At 39.0% G+C, this 19933-nt stretch overlaps 1 protein-coding gene across 1 annotated transcript; it reads left to right on the forward strand.

The window, feature by feature from the left end:
* The first annotated feature begins 629 nt into the window (after nt 1-629).
* LOC139713430 (gamma-butyrobetaine dioxygenase-like) lies at nt 630-18629 on the forward strand. Its single transcript, XM_071625162.1, has 7 exons — nt 630-955; nt 4541-4696; nt 5655-5800; nt 14404-14509; nt 17229-17428; nt 17845-18011; nt 18448-18629. The coding sequence occupies exons 1-7, from the start codon at nt 722-724 to the stop codon at nt 18627-18629; spliced, it is 1191 nt and encodes a 396-aa protein (XP_071481263.1). The 5' UTR covers nt 630-721.
* Nucleotides 18630-19933: the final 1304 nt, after the last annotated feature.

Below are 19933 nucleotides of genomic sequence, written 5' to 3' on the forward strand. Positions count from 1 at the left end.
CAACTTGAAAAGTTGCCAGATCCAATGGTTCTGTACAGTTTTGTGTGTCCTGATAGAGAGAAACGTTATATACAGAGACTCCAACCCCAAGCACCTTCTGATCGGGATTCTCCCGCCTGGAAACCCCTAGCAAACGGGAGACTCCAATTTGATGTGCGCGAAGTTCCTTGCTCTAGGGTTGCAGATGCTCCCTCGTGCTATCTAAGGCTTATTTTTTTCAACATACAATGATATTAAGTAAGAAATCATTTCAAGCGGGAGACACAGAGCCAGGGCGGGAGAAATTTACTCTCAAGCGGGAGAATGTGAGATTTTGCAAAAAAAGGGATTTCGGCGGGAGATCCCCCGTCGAAAACGGGAGAGTTGGAGTCTCTGTATATAAGTTCTTATAGGCTGCATTTAATTGTTGTACATATTTACGACTCCAACGCATTGTACGGATACAACGTTTGCATGGGTCCCCTGTGCGCTCGTATGTGTAATATACCATTCTTTATGCGCACGTTACTGGCTCTCTGTGCGGTAAAAAAAAAGACAACAACAAAAAATAAAGAGCGCAAAATTGCGGCGTACATTCAACGTTTGTTGTAATATTCTTTTTTGACGGGCTGTCCGTAAGGGAAAAATTGCGGTCTGGAGGGATCGTCATTCGATCGCCATCGTATCTTCAGAACACTTGTCTGTGCTTGTCAAGCCTCAGAACATAGTGTGCAGTACTACCATGAATCAGCCTGGAGACACTATCGTTCGGGTGGAGCAGGCCCCTGATTGGTATGAGCTGACTTGGACGGACGGCTACACCGGCCGCTACCCGTTCGTCTGGCTTCGGGACAACTGCCGTTGTCATGCATGTTATCACGCGAGTTCGAAAGAGCGATCGAGCTTGCTTTCTAACCTCGATGTCGATGTTCAACCCACCAATGAGGCGCTTACCAATGGCGGCCAGACTTTAAAGGTGAAGCCAACATTTTTCTTGTTACCCAATATTCCGTTTATTTTAAAGGAAACATGAAGGGAATTTTTACCTGACAACGTACAGAAGTTCTTATAACTCCAAATTTGTTCATATCTAATATTCTGCCCCCATAGAAAACAGTCTTTTAATGTATTTACTGAACATTCATTCATACCCATTGATTGCCTCGTTGATTGATAGTCAAGTTCTGCAGAACATAATTACCACTGATCAGGCATACATGGGTGGTATACACGGCCACATTAACAGCGGCAAATTGAATAAGTTCATATCTATGATGTATGTTATGCTCGCATGTTTCCATGGTATTTAACTCCCTCTGTTGCCTTTTCTGCCAGGATTATAGACAATATCACAGTTACATTAATTACAGACGCAGTGAAACAAAACAAAACAAAAATCGGGATTTATGCTGTTGATCATGAAAATTATGACTGCTAAGACTCATATCACGTACGACAATAGTTTTAATATAGTAATTGCACTGTTTTTTCCGCTCACCTAAAACTGTATAACATTAAAATTATGTAATATACAAATGTATAAATGTGTTCCTATTTTGCTAGTTCTATTTTCAGTGGCCGATCCAAGTTTCATCAATCTTTCCTCATTTGCCACTGTCGCGATATAAAGACTCAATTTGCTAATCTAAACTCAGTAATTTATACAATGTATACGTCAATAAATCAAGCAATGATTTTGATAGTCTGCCTGATGCATTGTGTACACCTGGTCTTGTTTGTGTTCCTTCTGTCATACTTTAACAATTCGGTTGTCATGAAATAAAATTGTCGTATCTTCCGCGCTTGCGAATCTGTGTGTGTGTGTGTGTGTGTGTGTGTGTGTGTGTGTTATCACGATTAACTCAGCTTTGCTTATTACATGAGAATTTCTTGATGTTCTCTCCGTATCTCTTAGTTTATGATATCGCGTTTCCAATGTTTCAATGTGTTCTGATTATGCTTGTGTTCTCTTTGCGCTGTGGAGATTTTAACCCCATGCGTGCCGGATTCGGTATTGCGACATGGCTCGTTTAAGCCCCCGTTCCACTATCACGATTTGGACCCCGATCTGTCCCGATCTAGCAGATCGGAAGAGAGCGGCAAAAGCGTACGGGGATCGGAAGCATCGTAGCAGCAGCGTGTGGAGGTCGGGGTTGGAGCGGGCAGTTTTTCAGATCGGGAAGAAATTTTGAACCGGTTCAAAATTTCTTCCCGATCTCCCCGATCAAAATTGACATATTTTTAATCGTATGGCAAGCGGGGAGAGCGTAGTGACAGCGTAAACGCAGCGGGGAGAGCGTAATGACGGCGTAAACGCAGCGGGATGAGCGTAACAAGGTCTTTCTGAGCGTAGTAACATCGGCACAAGAACGGGAAGTAATTTTAGCTTTAATTTTCGAAGAAGAAGAAGAGATGAAGAAAAAGAAGAGAAGAAAGCAGCGAAGCAGCTACCGAAAAGGCGAAGAAAGAGAGACTGCACGTGATGCTGAAAGAGGAGGAAGAGGACATAGCAGAATTTTGAAGAATATGAAATCATCTACAACTGGAGGAAGGCGGACTATAAAAGCAAGGACATCAAGAAAAATCCTTTGAAAAATCAGCACGTCTTTGTTAATACAATGCATTGCTGCAAAAGAACCGTGAGTTGAGGAGGCTCTTCAAGTTCAAGTTCAAGTTGATTTATTTCACTTCCAACAAACAAATAATAAGAAATACAAAGAAATGCTCATATACACAGACGTCATGAAATCAGTACCACAATGCAATGAACAGAATAACATTGTAAAAGAGATACAGGCAAATTATCAACAGAGATACAAATAACAGTTACGTCACTGTGGTAAATGCATACAAAATATTGCTGGAAATGGAGGGGTCTGCTAAAAAGCAGAGCTTGTAGTATTAGAATGCAGTCCCCTCATAGAGAAAAATATATAATTGCAAAAAACAACAACAACAAATTTCCCTAAGCGGCAGCAAAAAAAAAAAAAGGACAGACAGAGTTATACACACATACATGCACACATACGGACGCACATTAACAAACACATGGCGGCTCTCTTGTAAGGAAAAAAATTGATGAGAGGATAGAAAGATATATAGTAGTAGTGAAGAAGGTAGTAAGTCCGAGGTGGACAAGGGGGGGGGGGGGGGGAGGAGGGGAGAGGAGAGGGAAATGGTGGGTCATAACCAGGGCACTGGAGACACAGAAGCACGGGCTCGCTGATGAAGAAAGAGTAGTGAGAATAACGAAGCAACAACAACTTTGAAAATCAAAAGTAAAAAAAGAAGAATGAATCTTCGAGGTCCACAGTATATTTCTTCGGTTCTGCATGCTAATAAGTTGACTGACTGCTGACCCACAGTCGAATCGGGGTACATCGGGGCACATCGGGCACTTTTCAGCTCTCTGAACGGGGTAACAGCGTGATAAGATCGTATAGATCGTTCAGAGCGTAGATATACAGTGTGCATTGATCGAATAACATCGGCAACATCGCACTAACAGCGTAGCTACATCGTTCTAAAGCGTACCGGCAGCGGCAGAGATCGCAATGTGTAATTCCCGATCATCGTATATAGTAAGAGCGTAGCAAGCACTTGGTAGTCGTAACTGCAGCGTACTTAGAGCGTTCTAACATTGTACTGTGTCCAGATCGGCTCAGGTTTTACCCGATCCTTCCCGATCTGAGAAAATTGTCAAATCGTAGCGAGAACGGCATAGTGGAACGGGGGCTTTAGAAAACAAACAAGTTCCTGGCTTCTGAGCGTGGCTACTCTGTTTGCTTTTATTAATAAAACTTCAAAGATAAATGAATACACCAGCGCATTTATAAGTAGGCATGGGATTTCGATATGTGAAAATGATCGTTTCCATGGTATATATTCATTTCATGGCATTGGCAGTGAGGATGATATAATGAGAATGTCTGTACTGGAATGCATTTTTTTTTTACTTACCAGCTCGTCTCAGCAGCAAACTTGTTACATAGGGCGATTAGACTAATCAATATCGTTGCATAATCAATTAATCGAAATACTCCTGTTCTTCTAGAATGATATGAACGACTATACCGCCAGGCTCAGAAGCAGGATGGTGATGCATATTTACTGTTGTTTTAATTCATATCTATCTTAGTATTTCGCTAGAAAGAGTAAAAACGTAGGGCCTTATATATAAGATAATGAAATATTCCGTTTGAGTTTTCATCTCTTTTTCAATTTTAGTTATTTCTGCATTTTTCAAGAATATGCAAACGAAAATACAATAACTATGATTTTGCTTATTTTTGTAAGGAAGATCAAGACTGTTAGTGATCAAACAAAATTATTCAGTCATTTAGAAACAAACTACAGTATATTGTTACAATTTGACTTCCACGATGTTGCAGGAGCCGTCACAAAAAACATCCCTATGCTGTTTAAGCTCCAAATCTGTGATAATTGATAACATCTGAAAACACTTTTATTTACAAGCGCTAGAAAAAGATAAAAGGAAGTCAGTAATTTTAATAGGTAGGTTGCAGAAGGTGACATTCTTTCTTGCAACTTTTATTCGTAGGTCAGTTGGCCTGATGGATGCACGAGTGATTTTCCCGCCAACTGGCTGTACCGCATGCGCTTTGAGAAGACCAAGTTTGACCCTGTCAAAGAGCTGGTACCAAAGCCGTGGGGGGCAGAAATGTTGCACAATATTCCTCGATTTGACTATGATAAGGTAATGCACGCAATCATGATTATATGTAAAAGAAAATTCTTAGAGATTTCTATTAATCCGATTAAGTTCCTATTAGTTAAAGGGAAAATCAAGTCCAAGTTAATATAAGTTATTCTGATTTTAAAAAAAAAAAATCTTACGAATTCTACGGTAAAAATTTTGCTGAAATCGGATGAAAAATGAGGAAGTTATGAAATTTTGAAGTTTTGCTAATTTCTGCAAAACAGTTCTTGTACAGTGGGTATGAATGTGCACTTGTGTGAGCTCCCTATGTCATGTAACCTCACAGTTTTTTATTGATCGTGTGCGCAAATGACGTAAATTCAATGTCTCTGTTATAAAAGTCCGAGACATTATATTCATGGTTGAATAATTTCAGAATAGTAATCAGTTGGATATATCAGGATTTGAGCCTCGGGCATAACTGCGTTTGAATGACAAATTGGAAATTTCAAAATTGTATGTGTACAAACTATAATATGGTAAGTTAAAAGGGGATGACATGCTCACTTTGCCATTTGCATATTCATATTGACTGTTCAAGAACTGATTCCTCAAAAATTAGCGAAACTGCATGTGTATATAGGCCGGTTGTTACACAAAATGATAACCGTATGAAAATTTCGCAATAAAGCCAAAAATATAAATAGATATCATTACTTTTCTCAATAAACCTTAGATAGATAGTTTATTCTAGAAGCAATTTATCATTACTGTTGTTCACATTTTGTATATTCAACAATACTTTGATTGTACTGATTAACTTTACATTGGTTGCTTCTATATCCCTAACTCACATTTTACGATTATTTTCAAGCACTAAAGCTGGGTTTTTGTTTCTTCGGCAAATGGTAAATAACGCCTTTCAGTGTTTACAAATGACATCTGCACGTTTACCCGTTTTGCGATCAAGTTCTTAAAATTATCTTGAAAGTCTCGTCTTCTTCAAATTGTCTAGGTGATGGAAGACCCGAAGGTGTTCAAAGACTGGCTGACCACCCTGGTGGTCACTGGCCTGGCGCTCATACAGGGGGCACCAAAAGAGACAGGAGTCATTGAGCAAATTGGAAAACATGTGGGACACCTCCGCACCACCATGTATGGGTGAGTGTTTCGTTTCTTTGTTTTACTGTTACCAAGCACAAAGAATAATGGGCGTTTGGAGTAACAATAAATTTTATATTTCATGTATACAGCGGACAATTTCAGACTGTTTTTTTTTTGGTACAGATTACGCACTTTACAAAATTTTTAATTGTACACACACACACACACACGCACACGCACACAGATACCTGAAGCAATGGAAAGGATGCCTACTGAAGTGTACTGACAGACCATAGTCCACTGACATCGGGCAAGTTTATGCATTTGCCGCTTTGAAAACGAGGGAAGTCCCTAACCAACTGAGAAAAAAAAGAAAGGTAATTTCTACCAATGTCCACATGTGAAATGGATTATCAAATTGGGCTCTCAAATGAAATTTACAGTTGAACGTATCTTACGTTTGTCATACAGTAAGCGCTTCCTGGTATATAGGAATATTCGTATATTATTATCATCATGATTTGTGCGCCTTTCTGACATGGTTGACAGCACTGGCGTAGCCGGGGGGGGGGGGGGGGGGCGATGGGGGCGGTCGCCCCCCCCCCCCTAAGATTTGGACCGGGGATTTGGGAGGCGGAAAAAAAATGCGTGTATACTGTATGCATGCACATGAAGCGGGTCTCCTTTGCAACCTTTCATCAAATAAGATATTTTTTTTTTAATATTTCACTCAAAGTGTGCACCAGATCGTTGAATTTCAATTCAAAATATGCAAAATCTCTCGTGCTTGGCAGGGGGTATCCCCCTCCCAAACCCTCCCCCTCTGTGCCTCTTTCCCTAGCTAAGTACACTTTTTAGATTTACAAAAAAATTATGAATAATTCTGAGTGCACAAGACTTATCACTTATATTGCGAAAACTCAAGGTTCCCTCATGTATAAGGGGAATTTCCCCTTTTAATCGACCCTTTCCTCCCTCAGCCCCCCCCCCCCCATCAGTTTTTTTTTTTTTTTTTGCTGATTTCCCAAATGTTGATTCCATCAAATATGCGTATACGAGATATCTCAATTTCAACCTTAAAAAGGCAAAAGCTCCATTGGAAGGGAAGGGTTGAGATAACACTCGCCCACGCCTTCTCCCTGATCGTCCCCCCCCCCCCCCCCCGCCATGCATAGAAGTAGACTGTGGCTATACCCAGATCGCTTTATTTCAATTCTAAAAACGCAAAAGCTCCACGAGCGGGAGGGGGAATCCCCCTTCCCCTAAGCTCTACCTCACTAGACTTTATACATACACACAGATGGTGCACATTCGGAATAAGAGCTAAATTCCGTGATTTTAACACTTCGATGAAAAAGTATTGCACCAAAAATTTGCACCAGATCGCTGAATTTCAGGTCTGAAAACGCAAAATCACCTTCGTGTGGGAGGGGATATGCCCCTTATCTACACCCTCGTGTGCATGCATTTTCTGTTTGATTGCTGAACAGACAGCGTTCATGATATTCAGTGTAAGAATTAATACAAGAAGACTAGTGTATTTAAATTATACCATTTTATAGGTAAATTGTTCAATAATAATCTACACTAAAATATACTGCAACCTTAAACAAGTGGGACTGTTTCAACTCGTTAAAATACGCAAAAACATGCATCAAATTGCACCATTTGCAACATCAAAATCCAAAAAGTTCTTACCGTGGGAGGGGGGACATCCCCTCCCACACCCTCCCCTATACCCCCTCGATCGCTCCACTCGCTCGGGTTCAGTCGCGTTCATGATATTCAGTGAAAAGAATTAATACAAGAAGTGTATCTAAATTATACCTTTTTATAGGCAAATTGTTCAATAATAATCTACATCAAAATAAACTGCTACCATAAACAAGTGGGACTGTTTCACGTCGATAAAACGCGCAAAAACATGCATCAAATTGCACCATTTACAACATCAAAATCCAAAAAGTTCTTACCGTGGGAGGGGGGACATCCCCCTCCCACACCCTCCCCCCCCCCCCTCGCTCGCTCCGCTCGCTCGGGTTCAGTCGCGTTCATGATATTCAGTAAACAGAATTAATACAAGAAGTGTATCTAAATTATACCCTTTTATAGGCAAATTGTTTAATAATAATCTACATCAAAATAAACTACACTACCATAAACAAGTGGGACTGTTTCACGTCGATAAAACGCGCAAAAACATGCATCAAATTGCACCATTTGCAACATCAAAATGCAAAAAGTTCTTACCGTGGGAGGGGGGACACCCCCCTCCCACACCCTCCCCTATACCCCCTCGATCGCTCCACTCGCTCGGGTTCAGTCGCGTTCATGATATTCAGTGAAAAGAATTAATACAAGAAGTGTATCTAAATTATACCTTTTTATAGGCAAATTGTTCAATAATAATCTACATCAAAATAAACTGCTACCATAAACAAGTGGGACTGTTTCACGTCGATAAAACGCGCAAAAACATGCATCAAATTGCACCATTTACAACATCAAAATGCAAAAAGTTCTTACCGTGGGAGGGGGGACATCCCCCTCCCACACCCTCCCCCCCCCCCCCTCGCTCGCTCCGCTCGCTCGGGTTCAGTCGCGTTCATGATATTCAGTGAAAAGAATTAATACAAGAAGTGTATCTAAATTATACCCTTTTATAGGCAAATTGTTTAATAATAATCTACATCAAAATAAACTACACTACCATAAACAAGTGGGACTGTTTCACGTCGATAAAACGCGCAAAAACATGCATCAAATTACACCATTTACAACATCAAAATGCAAAAAGTTCTTACCGTGGGAGGGGGGACACCCCCCTCCCACACCCCCCCCCCCTCGCTCGCTCCGCTCGCTCGGGCTCGGTCGCTTCGCTCCCTCGCAGACTAACCCCCCCCCCTAAGATGAAATCCTGGCTACGCCGTTGGTTGACAGCCATGCAGCCGTGCGGCAGTCATGCAAACACCTGCATACATTATAGCAAAAGGAAGATAAAGCCAACATGGCTGCTCGTCTGAGGCCCGAGGCTCGAATCCTCATATACTGATCACTATTGTGAAGTTATTCAACCAGCAAAAACGTCATGTTACAGATGTCAATGACAGAAACAATGAATTTGCGTCATTTTCTGTACACGAGCAATGCAAAATTGTGACGGTATGACATGGTTAGCTCACTCATTTGCGTATTCATACCCACTGTACAAGAGCTGTTTTGGAGAAATTATCAAAAATTCAAAATTTCATAACTTCAATTCAATTCAATTTAATTCAATCTATTTTCATACTTCTCAATGAAGGAATGTACATCAAATATAATAAAAACAGTGAATCATCATATCTGGCTTGGATGTACAGTAAATTAATGTAAGAATATAAAACATATAGTGGTCAATCATCGTACGTTTGTTTCTATGTATAACGCTAAAGAAATATGACGGAACCTACTTGAAAGCGAGCTTGTTAAGCGTAGGTCCCTAATTCTGAACAGAGTGTAAAGATGAGGAGCACGGATGCAACGTAGGACCAAAACAAAGAGAAACAAAAATGAAAGGCAAAAATACCTGGTGCACTTCCTTATCATACATACGATTGCAGTCAACTTTTTACCGCTGAACTCGTAAAAAAAAATATATATATTTTTTTAAATCAGACTAACTTATTTTGGACTGGATTTCATCTTTAAGACTTCTTTATATCAAGGGTGTCCCCCTTAACCCTGAACTTGCTAGAAGGTGAAAGGAAGGAAAAAAGTGAAGGCCTCAGGGACCAGCTTCTGCATCAAAATGGTATGTAAACATTACACAAAGTCCCTGAGATAAACCAAAGATTCATTGTTTTGTGGTAAATGTCAAATTAATATCCAATTTTTTCCCACTACGATCCAAGAATCTGCAAGTTCTTTACTTTTTCCAACCCCACTTAATGGTGGTAAATTATATAAAGCTGACTTGATCTTTACCAGTCAGATTTGAAGGTTCTTCTAAATTCATTTTCGTATCAGAAACGAGAAACAATTCTAATCCCTTAAAAAACAGAACAATCCCGAAGTCATACAGGTTTTCGTTCAATATGATCTCTACGGGCTACGGGTGACGAAGTTTTCTTCAAGAGTTTACCATGATCATACAGGTACATCAGTCTTTCCACGGACGAAAGCTTTTTATTTGTTCTTTCTTTTCTAAATTTATCCCAATGCCAAAGCGAAGCATTGTCTGTTTTGAAATATGCGGATCTGATTGTCACCGAACATGCATAACAAACTCTGTGACTGACTCGACCTTGACAGTGCTCCAGGGGTGAAAAACCGCAGATAGCTCCCCTCTGTACCCTCGATTAGTAGTGCTTAAAGTATACGTGGCACTCGATTGGCCGCCAGATAAAAGATTCTGACACGATACCCAGTCACCTTCGATCTTTGCATGCATTCCGATAACGTACGATGATTATGTTGCCATCTGATCATAGGCAAGCGGCTATCCCTGTGCTTACATTATGTACGTTTGTTTTCGTTTTTTTTTTTTTGGTAACACACGGAAGTGACAACAACAACAACCACAACAAACAAACAAACAAACAAACAAACAAACAAAAACCGGCTAGAAATGATTGTTTGTTTGTTTTTTTTTTTACTTCCCGTAACTTCCCTCGTTGTTTTTCAACACATGAAAAAAACAACAACAAACCGATAAACTGAAAAAAAGTGCCAGAAAAAAAAAAAAAAAAAAATTTCCTGTAACTAATTCCTCCCTTTTGAAAACCTATAGGCGCTACATTTTGACATGTGAATGTACTATTGTCGAAAATTTCGAGTTTCAAGATACAAGTACGATGAATTTAATCATACACTCTCCTATGTATTATGCATAACATATTAAGGTTAAATGAATATAGTTAAATCTAGCTACAACTATGAAGCAGCAAGAATTTGACGATTTTACCATGCATGCTTACATGAACTCCCCATGCAATCTCATTACAGAATCTGTGGTGTACAGATTAAAGGACAAGTCCACCTTCATATACATGTGGATTGAGTGAAAGCAGCAATATTGTGACATCACACACTGCAGTAGTCTTCTCATCAAGCAGTGACTAAGCAGAAACTTAAAAAAAAATCATAACTTTTAAACTGATTGACCAATTTTCCTCAAACTCTGACTGATGTGTTATACCAATAATGCTGCATTCACTCGATCCACTCTATAAAGGTGGACTTGTCCTTTAAAGACTCGGTAGGTCGCGTTGGGATTTATGGGCGGCTCAATTCATTCTCTGCCCATTGCCAAAAGCCGGGATAATTTCGAAAACCACGACTTCAATCGATATTATGCAACAATGGGATTGTGTCTATGATCAGAGAGATCACAGAGATAAATCTATTCACATTTCGTTTCGGGGATTCTTGGTTTTTTTCGGCCTGGTCAGCCTTGAAACACCAGTAAGGTATCCATAAGCTGTACAGGGACTTTGGGTTGACATAGTTTTTCTTGAGATGGGGCTTCAACTTTCCAACCTTTTTTTTTTTTTTTTGGGGGGGGGGGTAATGAGGTATCCTTTTATGTAATGTGAAAGAGGGTACAATTCTAGGAGGAATTCAAAATCTATTTAATGAAATTAGTATTGAAAAGGCCAAGATATTCAAAAACAATGAGGTCATGATAAAAAATGGGACCAATCTTTCAAAAGGTGGACTAAATTTCAGGCCTACTTTTTTGGGATATCTCGCCCATTTTAAAACCGATTTTTATCAAGTAAACTTTAAATTCCTTTTAAATTATTGTATGCTCTTTAATAATCCAACAACAAAAAAGCAAAATCTGAATCCCCTACCTCAACTCAAACCATTTTAGTGTCTTCCCTTTAACTTGTCGCTCTGCTGAGTACTATAGTAGTTGCAATTGGCGTACAGCCAAGGAGGTGCGGAGGCGAGGCAAACCGTGGACGCTTTGCGTGCGTATTTAATAAAAGAGAGCATTAAAGGGATCGGTGAGATGTGGTAAAGACCCTACTCAGGGGATCTAACATTTTTGGGTGAGATAATGAGAAACCTCTTTTAAAATGTGAAAGAGCATGTAACTCTTAGAGGAATTCAACGTTTATTTGACGAAAATTGGTTTTGAAATGGTTGAGACATCCACAACAGAGCAATCCTAATAAAAGGTGGGACCCATCTTTTATTACGATCGCTTTGATTTACTTTGTTTTTGGATGTCTCAGCCATTCCAAAACTTTGAATTTCTCTTAGAATGGTATGCTCTGTGCTATTTCATAAATGGTTTCTTGGTATCTTACAAAAAAAGTTAAAAGCCCAATCCTTTCCTCAACCATTACTATACCATCCCTTTAAAGAAGAGTCATAGTTGACATACTGAAAAGTCTTACTTACCTTTGGGAGCACTGATTTTAAAAAAACAGTTCAAGATATCACTTTTGATGCATATGTGTAGGTCAGTTGTATCACAAAACATCCTATATAACATCTTTGCAATAAAGCCTAAAATATAAGGAGATATCACAATTTTTCCCATTAAAACATTACTTTATAAATAGACGGTTTAATCTGGAAACATTTTTATTATAACTATTGTTCACATTTTGTATATTTAACAATACTTAACATCGGTTATACTTGTTCAAATTGTTACATTGGTTGATTCTACCCCTGTAACTCACGTTTTAGAACTATTTGGAAGCATCAATGCTGGGTTTTCGTTTCATCTGCAAATGATAAATTATGCCTTTAAAGGGAGAACAATTTGTGCGTGGCTCTCGGTTATTCTTTTTTATCTACTTATTCTTCTTCTTTTTTTTTGTAAAGAGGCTGTTGATCTCAGCACATATCTTTTACAATAATGCACAATAATACCCCATCCACATTGTACAGAATATATCCTATGGTGTTCTTTTTTTGTCGGTGTTCACGCGATTGTATACTCAATTCATCTGGAACACTCATACGCAGATTGTACTCTGCACAACTCAGCACAAGCATATCATACTTATATTTCTCTCTACCGCAATAATCTGCAATGTCATCTCGTATCGGATGTGAGGCCATCTTTTTCTTGATTGATTGGTTGATTTTTTTTTTAAATTTTTACTGCGAATTAGGTTTCTAAAGGCAATCAAAGCCATTGCCGAAGCCATGGCACCATGTCCATGGAGGGTGCCCATTTAATTTGAGTTTAGATATAAATTAAACAGTTTCAATAGGTATCAGACCATTTATTACTAATTAGGACACAATATAGCGATGTTATCTTTCTGATATATGCCACCAAAGCGGGCTCTTTGATCCCTATTAAACGTCCTTTATATTCTGTTAATTGTATTGTCCGATGAAGTCTGTATAGATAGAGCGAACACTATCGACGTGTAAAACGGGGCCCCATACCCTCCCAACTTTCTTATCTCAGATTAAATATGTAAACAAGAGTAGATTGTGCCAATACTCCTTTGACACAATAATGCTATTAAAATCGTTGCCGATCATCTGCTTATATATTCTTATCACTTCAACAATTCAAAAGGAATAATCTCAATTGGGTCTGACTTGCATTTTGTTGATGTTATGTTTTTGTGTAAGTAATCTGATTGTATCTCTCGCTCCAGTGTTCATTCCTGCTTCAAATGTGCAATTCATAATTTTCTTGTAATGATTTAAATGTTTCATATGAATGGAATTCATAAAAGCATATTGTTTTGTATCGTGTGTGTAGTGATAAGTTAAATTATGTCCGTAATGGTGTAGTAGTGTCTTAATTGGATACCGTGCTATGAGCACCTTTTGGGTCATGCCTGATTGAGCCAGATTATGTTTATATACACGTACTGACAAAAATATGATAAAAAAAAGAAACTATATATTATGCAGTCCAAATAGGCCGACATGTCGGCTTGTATTGATTGCATTGATGCATTTATCATACCTTAGGTCATATTATAAGACGACCAAAATGATTATCATTCTGTATGTAATGAATCATACATTTTGTATAGGCCTACTATAGTACCTTTAATATTTTTCGTTAGGCTATACTTGGACATGCCCACAAAAAAGAAATAAACAGTATTTAATGAAAAAGCCGGCCTTCCAGACCTTTAATCCTTGTTACTAATTATGATCAACAAAGGATGAATTGCAGGGAAAAATTATTCAAGTTATGTTCCCTTAGGGAAAGGCGAATTATAATGACCTAAGTTCATTGTACTAGTGTTTTAGGAAGGATTTGCAGATGATGTCACTGGTAGAAATTTGGGTTGGAAGATTTTTTTTTTTTCTGTGAGTGAACCCAATAATCTGATAAAGAAAAAATTGTAAAAATTGTTGTGGATGTACCAAATAATCGGAAGAAAAATAGTTGAAATAACATTGTCAAATTTGTTGTGGGTGTACCCAATATTATCTGAAAAAAAAATAGTAGAAATAAATACATTGTAATTGTAAAATATATTATAATGCATGTGCTTAAATAATTGGTCAATACGAGCAATGTTGAGGGAATCATGAATGAACACAAGTAGCCAAAACGCATTTACATTACATAGTATTTTCAACCACAAATCTTTATTAGAAACAGGGCTTTGCTGATATGTTTTGTTTTTATTGTTGCTGTATTGGTTGTTTTTTTTTCTGTGTGATTTCGCTATTAGACGTACGTTTCAGGTAGAAGCAATCGCATCGTCAAGCAACCTGGCCTACACAACGAAGGCACTGGGGCTCCATGTCGATCTTCCGATGTATGATTACCCTCCCTCCGTAAGTGTGGTACAGAATTTGCGTATAATGTGTATTTGTTTGTTTGTTTGTGTGTGTGTGTGTGTGTGTGTTGCGTGTTTTTGTCTATGTAAATACAAATATGTTAGTGTATGTGGATGGATGCGTTTGCGTGAGTTCTTGTTTTCTCCATGTGTTATAGTAGTGCATGTAAATCGAAGCATTAAACCACGAATTTCCTTTAAATATGGGCCTTGGGTTTCTTTTACACGGGTGATAGGGCGTATACCCTTCTTTTCTGTCCGTACGGCGCTTTTCCATTTTTTGATTGTCCTTCCTATAAAATGTTATTTATGTGTACTTAACCTCTATAGATCCATGACGTCAAATTTATATTGGCTTTACAGAAAAACAAGTGACCAATGGTGATTACAGATTTAACCTGCGGGACAATTCAGCTTGGTGGAGATACGCAGCTTGTCTCCTCCTATACATTTCATTTATTTATCTATTCATTTATTTATTCTTTTTTTAGTGAGTGTACATAACCGTTGATCACACTATCATACGATGAACGTAATCTACTGCTTCCCGAATGTTCCTGCTTAATCACTTACTTGTTATCTTCCCGTGTGTTGGTACTGTAGTGCCCTTGTGAGTAAACGTGTTTTGTTGTATTCTTACGACCCATTTTGAAAGTCACTTAGACTTTGGCAGTTGGGTGTATGACTTTGACATTAAACAATGCTTTTAAAACGCATGCGCGGGCAAAGCGTCGCGATCAAATGTCATTGAACACCCCTGTTTATATCTTATGATGTTGTCATATTGATAACCATAATGAGAATTTGATTACGCATCAGTTAAACCAATGGTAACCCTATCAAGATGATCTTGAAAGGCAGAGCGACAGAAGAGAAAGAGGGTGCATGGGCTAAATTACAGTAGACACCCGTTACAACGAAATCCTCGGGACCGGTTCTTTCGTTATATTGACATATCCGAACAATAAACCATAAAATATATTATGTGTGTATATATATTATATGAAGAGTTTATTTGCAAAAAAACGATAAGTCCATATTTGCCAAATGGAGATATTTGCGATTAAAGGTCAAGAAAAATAAAGAGAATAATAAGAAAATTTTTGCTTCTTTTGACCATAACTTCAAAAATGTACGTTTATATGTAGTGACCAGTATATCACTTAAAATGTATTATTTTGTACTTTATGACAGAGACCGTACTTCAAAATCTTCAAAAATGGACTTATCGGTTTTTGCAAACAAACTCTTCATATGTACATATATATATATATATATATATATATATATGTGTGTGTGTGTGTGTGTGTGTGTGTGTGTATAAATATAAATACATACATATATTGAGCGGTAATGCTATGGTCTTTTTTTTTTCTTAATTCGCTGTGAACAGAATTTCGTTATAAATTACGCGTTCGTTACAACGGGAATGTCCTATATGAGATGGAACAGTATGTAGATCTTGACATTTTAGGCCACCGCCACGAAGTTTCACCTTAGGTATTATGCTTTCGAATACCGTGTTGTCCCTCCCTCCATCCGTCCTTCCCTTCGCCCTTCCCTCTGTAATCGATTTTGAGGTCAGCATAGCTCAAAAGGGCTTTTTACACTTGTAAAATTTTGCTTAGCCCCGGACCAACGGTGGGGCTAAGGGGGGGGGGGGGGGGGGGGGCCTTAGCCCCACCGTTGGTACGGGACTATCCTTAGCCCACTTTCTGTTTACACTCGTTTTTGCCAAAGTGGGCTAGCCCCACCGATAGTACGGTACTATCTGGCCCTGCAAAATAGCAGGGGTTAGCACCGCAATTGCGGTGCTGGCACCGCAATTGCGGTGCCAAGCAAGTGAGTGTAAACAGAACGAAAAAATAATCCTGGGCTAAGCGACGGAGACGAAGTCCGACCCTCACTGACCAATCAGAAACGAGGTAATCAAGTGCTGCCGGTGCGTGCGTGTACGTGTACAGTACACAGCGTAATTATGAATATTCATGTGGTTTGGAAAGTCCGGGGCTAAGAAATACGAGTGTAAAAAGGTCAGTTTTCTCCTTAGCCCCGGACAAGAGATAGTACGGGACTAATTGGCGACTGTAAAAAGCTGAAAAAATTGGTACGGGACTAACGATAGTCCTGGGTCAGAGAAAGTCCGGGGTTAAGAAACACAAGTGTAAAAAGCCCTTAAGATTGTTTGAGGTATCGAAATGAAATCTATCATAGTTTATTATATAGGCCTATGTATGAGTGGAAGAAGCTGTGCCTATTAACTTTTGGGTGCAGATGATCAAGGTTAAAGGTCAAAGCAAATTCTTAAAATTTCACCATTTCTCCCATATGTTTGCAATGCTTAAAGGAATTTTCATGAAACTTTAAATGTATACATGTTAGTATTACCAGGTAGAGATTCTTTACAGCAAAGTTTTGGGCCTTGGGGTCAAGGTTCAAAGGTCAAATGAAAATTCCAAAATATCACTTTTTCCCCCATATCTCGGAAATGACTTGTTATCTCCATGAAACTGAGCATAATGCGCATATATGCATGTGCTGCCTTACAATGATTCCCATTAGAATTTTAGGGTGCGTGGGTCAAAGGTCAAGCATCAAAGGCCAGGTGAAAATCCTAAAATTCTGTATGAATGTAGGCCCTACTTGCAGTAATTTTAAAGCATAGATGCCACCAGTTTGATTCTTTAAATATTCTTCATCTATTGCTACCAACGTAGGTCCAGATGCTGCACTGCATCAAGCAAGTCGAAACAATAGGCGGAGAGAGCCAATACGCGGATGCCATGAAAGTTGCTAATGACCTCAAGCTCTCTGACCCGGATGTGTATCACACTCTCACGACCCTGAAGGTCGACTTCCGGCTGAGAGGGGTCGACTTCATCCCGTACCACTATCAGTTCGCTAAGCCTGTTATACTGTGAGTGAGGCTCTCCTTCTCACGAGTTCTTGTTGAGTTCAGTTTGTGGTTAATTTATGCTCGTTGAGGTTTTGCTAGCTATAGAGCGGTTTTTTGAATTGTAAGTGAGCTCAGTTGAATTCAGTCGATATCAGATGATTTCACTTAAGCTGAATTGAATGACTGCCAGTGAAGTTTGATAATGCTAAGATTAGTTTTTCTTGGCGTTAGAGATAATTGGCAAACTAGACAGACTCATTAAACTAGCGGAGGTATTTTCTGCTTTCTAAATACATGTACATGTAACAGATGCATCCTAAAAAGAAAAAGTGCATGTGTAAGGCTGAATGGAAAGAATAAAAGTCGACGAATATTATTGTATCTGTAAGTATGTATAACTTTCTACATCCCCCCTCCTCTTTCCACACCATGTGTAGACTGGATGAAAGAGGGGAGTTCAAATACCTGAGCTTCAACAACGGCGTGAGGGCGCCGTACATCAACTGTCCTGTTGAGGACGTGAAGCAGTTCTACCGCAGCCTGAAACTATTCGAGAGTAAAATCGTCTCCAAGGAGAACATGATCGAAATCAAACTACGAGAAGGTACACTCACATCCACTTTAATACCGGCATTCCACTCAGCCATGGTCAACGGTGTTTATTACACTGCATCGTTTTTCTTATTTTACTATACCGGTATACTTTTCTATAACTTCAGCGAATCAGTCTTTTGTCGCTTCAGACAATGGCAAGTTCAAAGCTGGATTTCTATGACAATTGCCGCTACAGTCTTGACATTAATTTAGTCCTGTCTGTTATAATGTTTTGGTTAGCTCTACCTTGCAATGATCATTATGTTTGCGTTCAGCATATTGTACATTAGGAACCAGTTCCTTTTTAGATAGAATTGACTGTTACAAGACAGTGAAAGCAGTTTTTTTTTTCATTCCTTAGCTTCCTTATTACCACTCAGTTACCCCGTCTCATGAATGTGCTTCAGCGTTATACATTTATATTATGAACGGTTTGTTTCCCTCAGGCGATGTGGTAGCCTTTAACAACAATCGGGTGATGCACGGCCGAAGCAGCTTCAGGATGGTGCAGAACGAGAAAGACGGGAAGAAGACTCGGCATCTGGAGGGCGGATACCTGAACTGGGACGCCATCTACTCACGAATCCGTCTATTGGAGGAAGAAGTCAACGGCATGGTTGTCCTCTAGGCGCTAGGAGGACAGGCTCGCGCTGTCAGGAATATAATTCCTCCCGTCATACTGCCATAATACCTGCTCCTTCTGCCTCCTCCACCAAATCTCTTTGTTCCTCCTCCTTCTCCTCCTTTCCTTCTTCTCCCACCTCCTCATTTTCATCATCTCTTCTTCTTCGTTTTCTTCTTCGTCTTCTTCATGCTCTTTCCTTGCGTCACCATCACTACCGATCACTAGGGAGCTTTAGATTTTAGACGCGCGGACGTTCAAAGGGGGAAAAAAAATGATCTGAGCGTGCGCAGTAGCGCGGGTCAAGTTGACACACGCTTCTGCGCACGCTCAGATCATTTTTTTTCCCCTTTGAACGTCCGCGCGTCTAAAATCTAAAGCTCCCTACTACCAACTCAGGCCCGACTCTGTGCGTGGGTAGGAGGGAACGTGATGGAAAAGAAGGACATTTTGGTTTAATCCTTTCTTCCAGCTTCCTCTTGCCATAAAAAAGAGATGAACCAAAGTATAAAACCTATCTCTCATGAAATCCAGAGACTCTTTGTTAAACAGGATTTTTTTTCTGACGATTCTTTATTCGAATTTCGTTCAATTTCATATCACAGAAACAGAAACGTTCACAGAAACAAAAACAAAACATTATACAAAGACAAACTTCATTGTACACAAACATTGTGCAAACTAATGTCAAACTTACAACCAAGTAAACGAAATCCGCTTTTTTTAACACATAATTCTCGCAAAACGGGAACATAATAGATAATAATAGATAATGAAGATGCCTCTTCATTATATATCTCCTTCCTTCACACACACGCACGCACGTACGCACACACACACACACACACACACACACAGAGGCAAACCATTATAACATTGTATTATTGTACCCTCATTTTCCTAGAGTGTTTGAAATGAAGTATATGTTTGTACATAGAGGGTGAGCCGGTATCTCGAACTCAAGTGTACATGTATGTAGCTGTTCAACTATAAAGCTGAGCAAATGAAGAGTTTGATTGCAAAAACCGATAAGTCCATATTTGCCAAATGGAGATATTTGCGATTAAAGGTCAAGAAAAATAAGGAGAATAATAAGAAAATTTTTGCTTCTTTTGACCATAACTTCAAAAATATACCTTTATATGTAGTGAGCAATATATCATTTAAAAGGGATTATTTTGTACTTTATGACAAAGACCGTACTTCAAAATCTTCAAAAATGGACTTTTTTTTTTTGCAAACAAACTCTTCAAATATACATGTGTTACGCTGCTAAATTGTTTATCATTCATACAATGTATCGGTATAGT

This window comes from Diadema antillarum, unplaced genomic scaffold, assembly GCF_040938485.1.
Source record: "Diadema antillarum isolate AM-2024a unplaced genomic scaffold, OU_Dant_1.0 seq00001962_RagTag, whole genome shotgun sequence".
NCBI classification, from domain to species: domain Eukaryota; kingdom Metazoa; phylum Echinodermata; class Echinoidea; order Diadematoida; family Diadematidae; genus Diadema; species Diadema antillarum.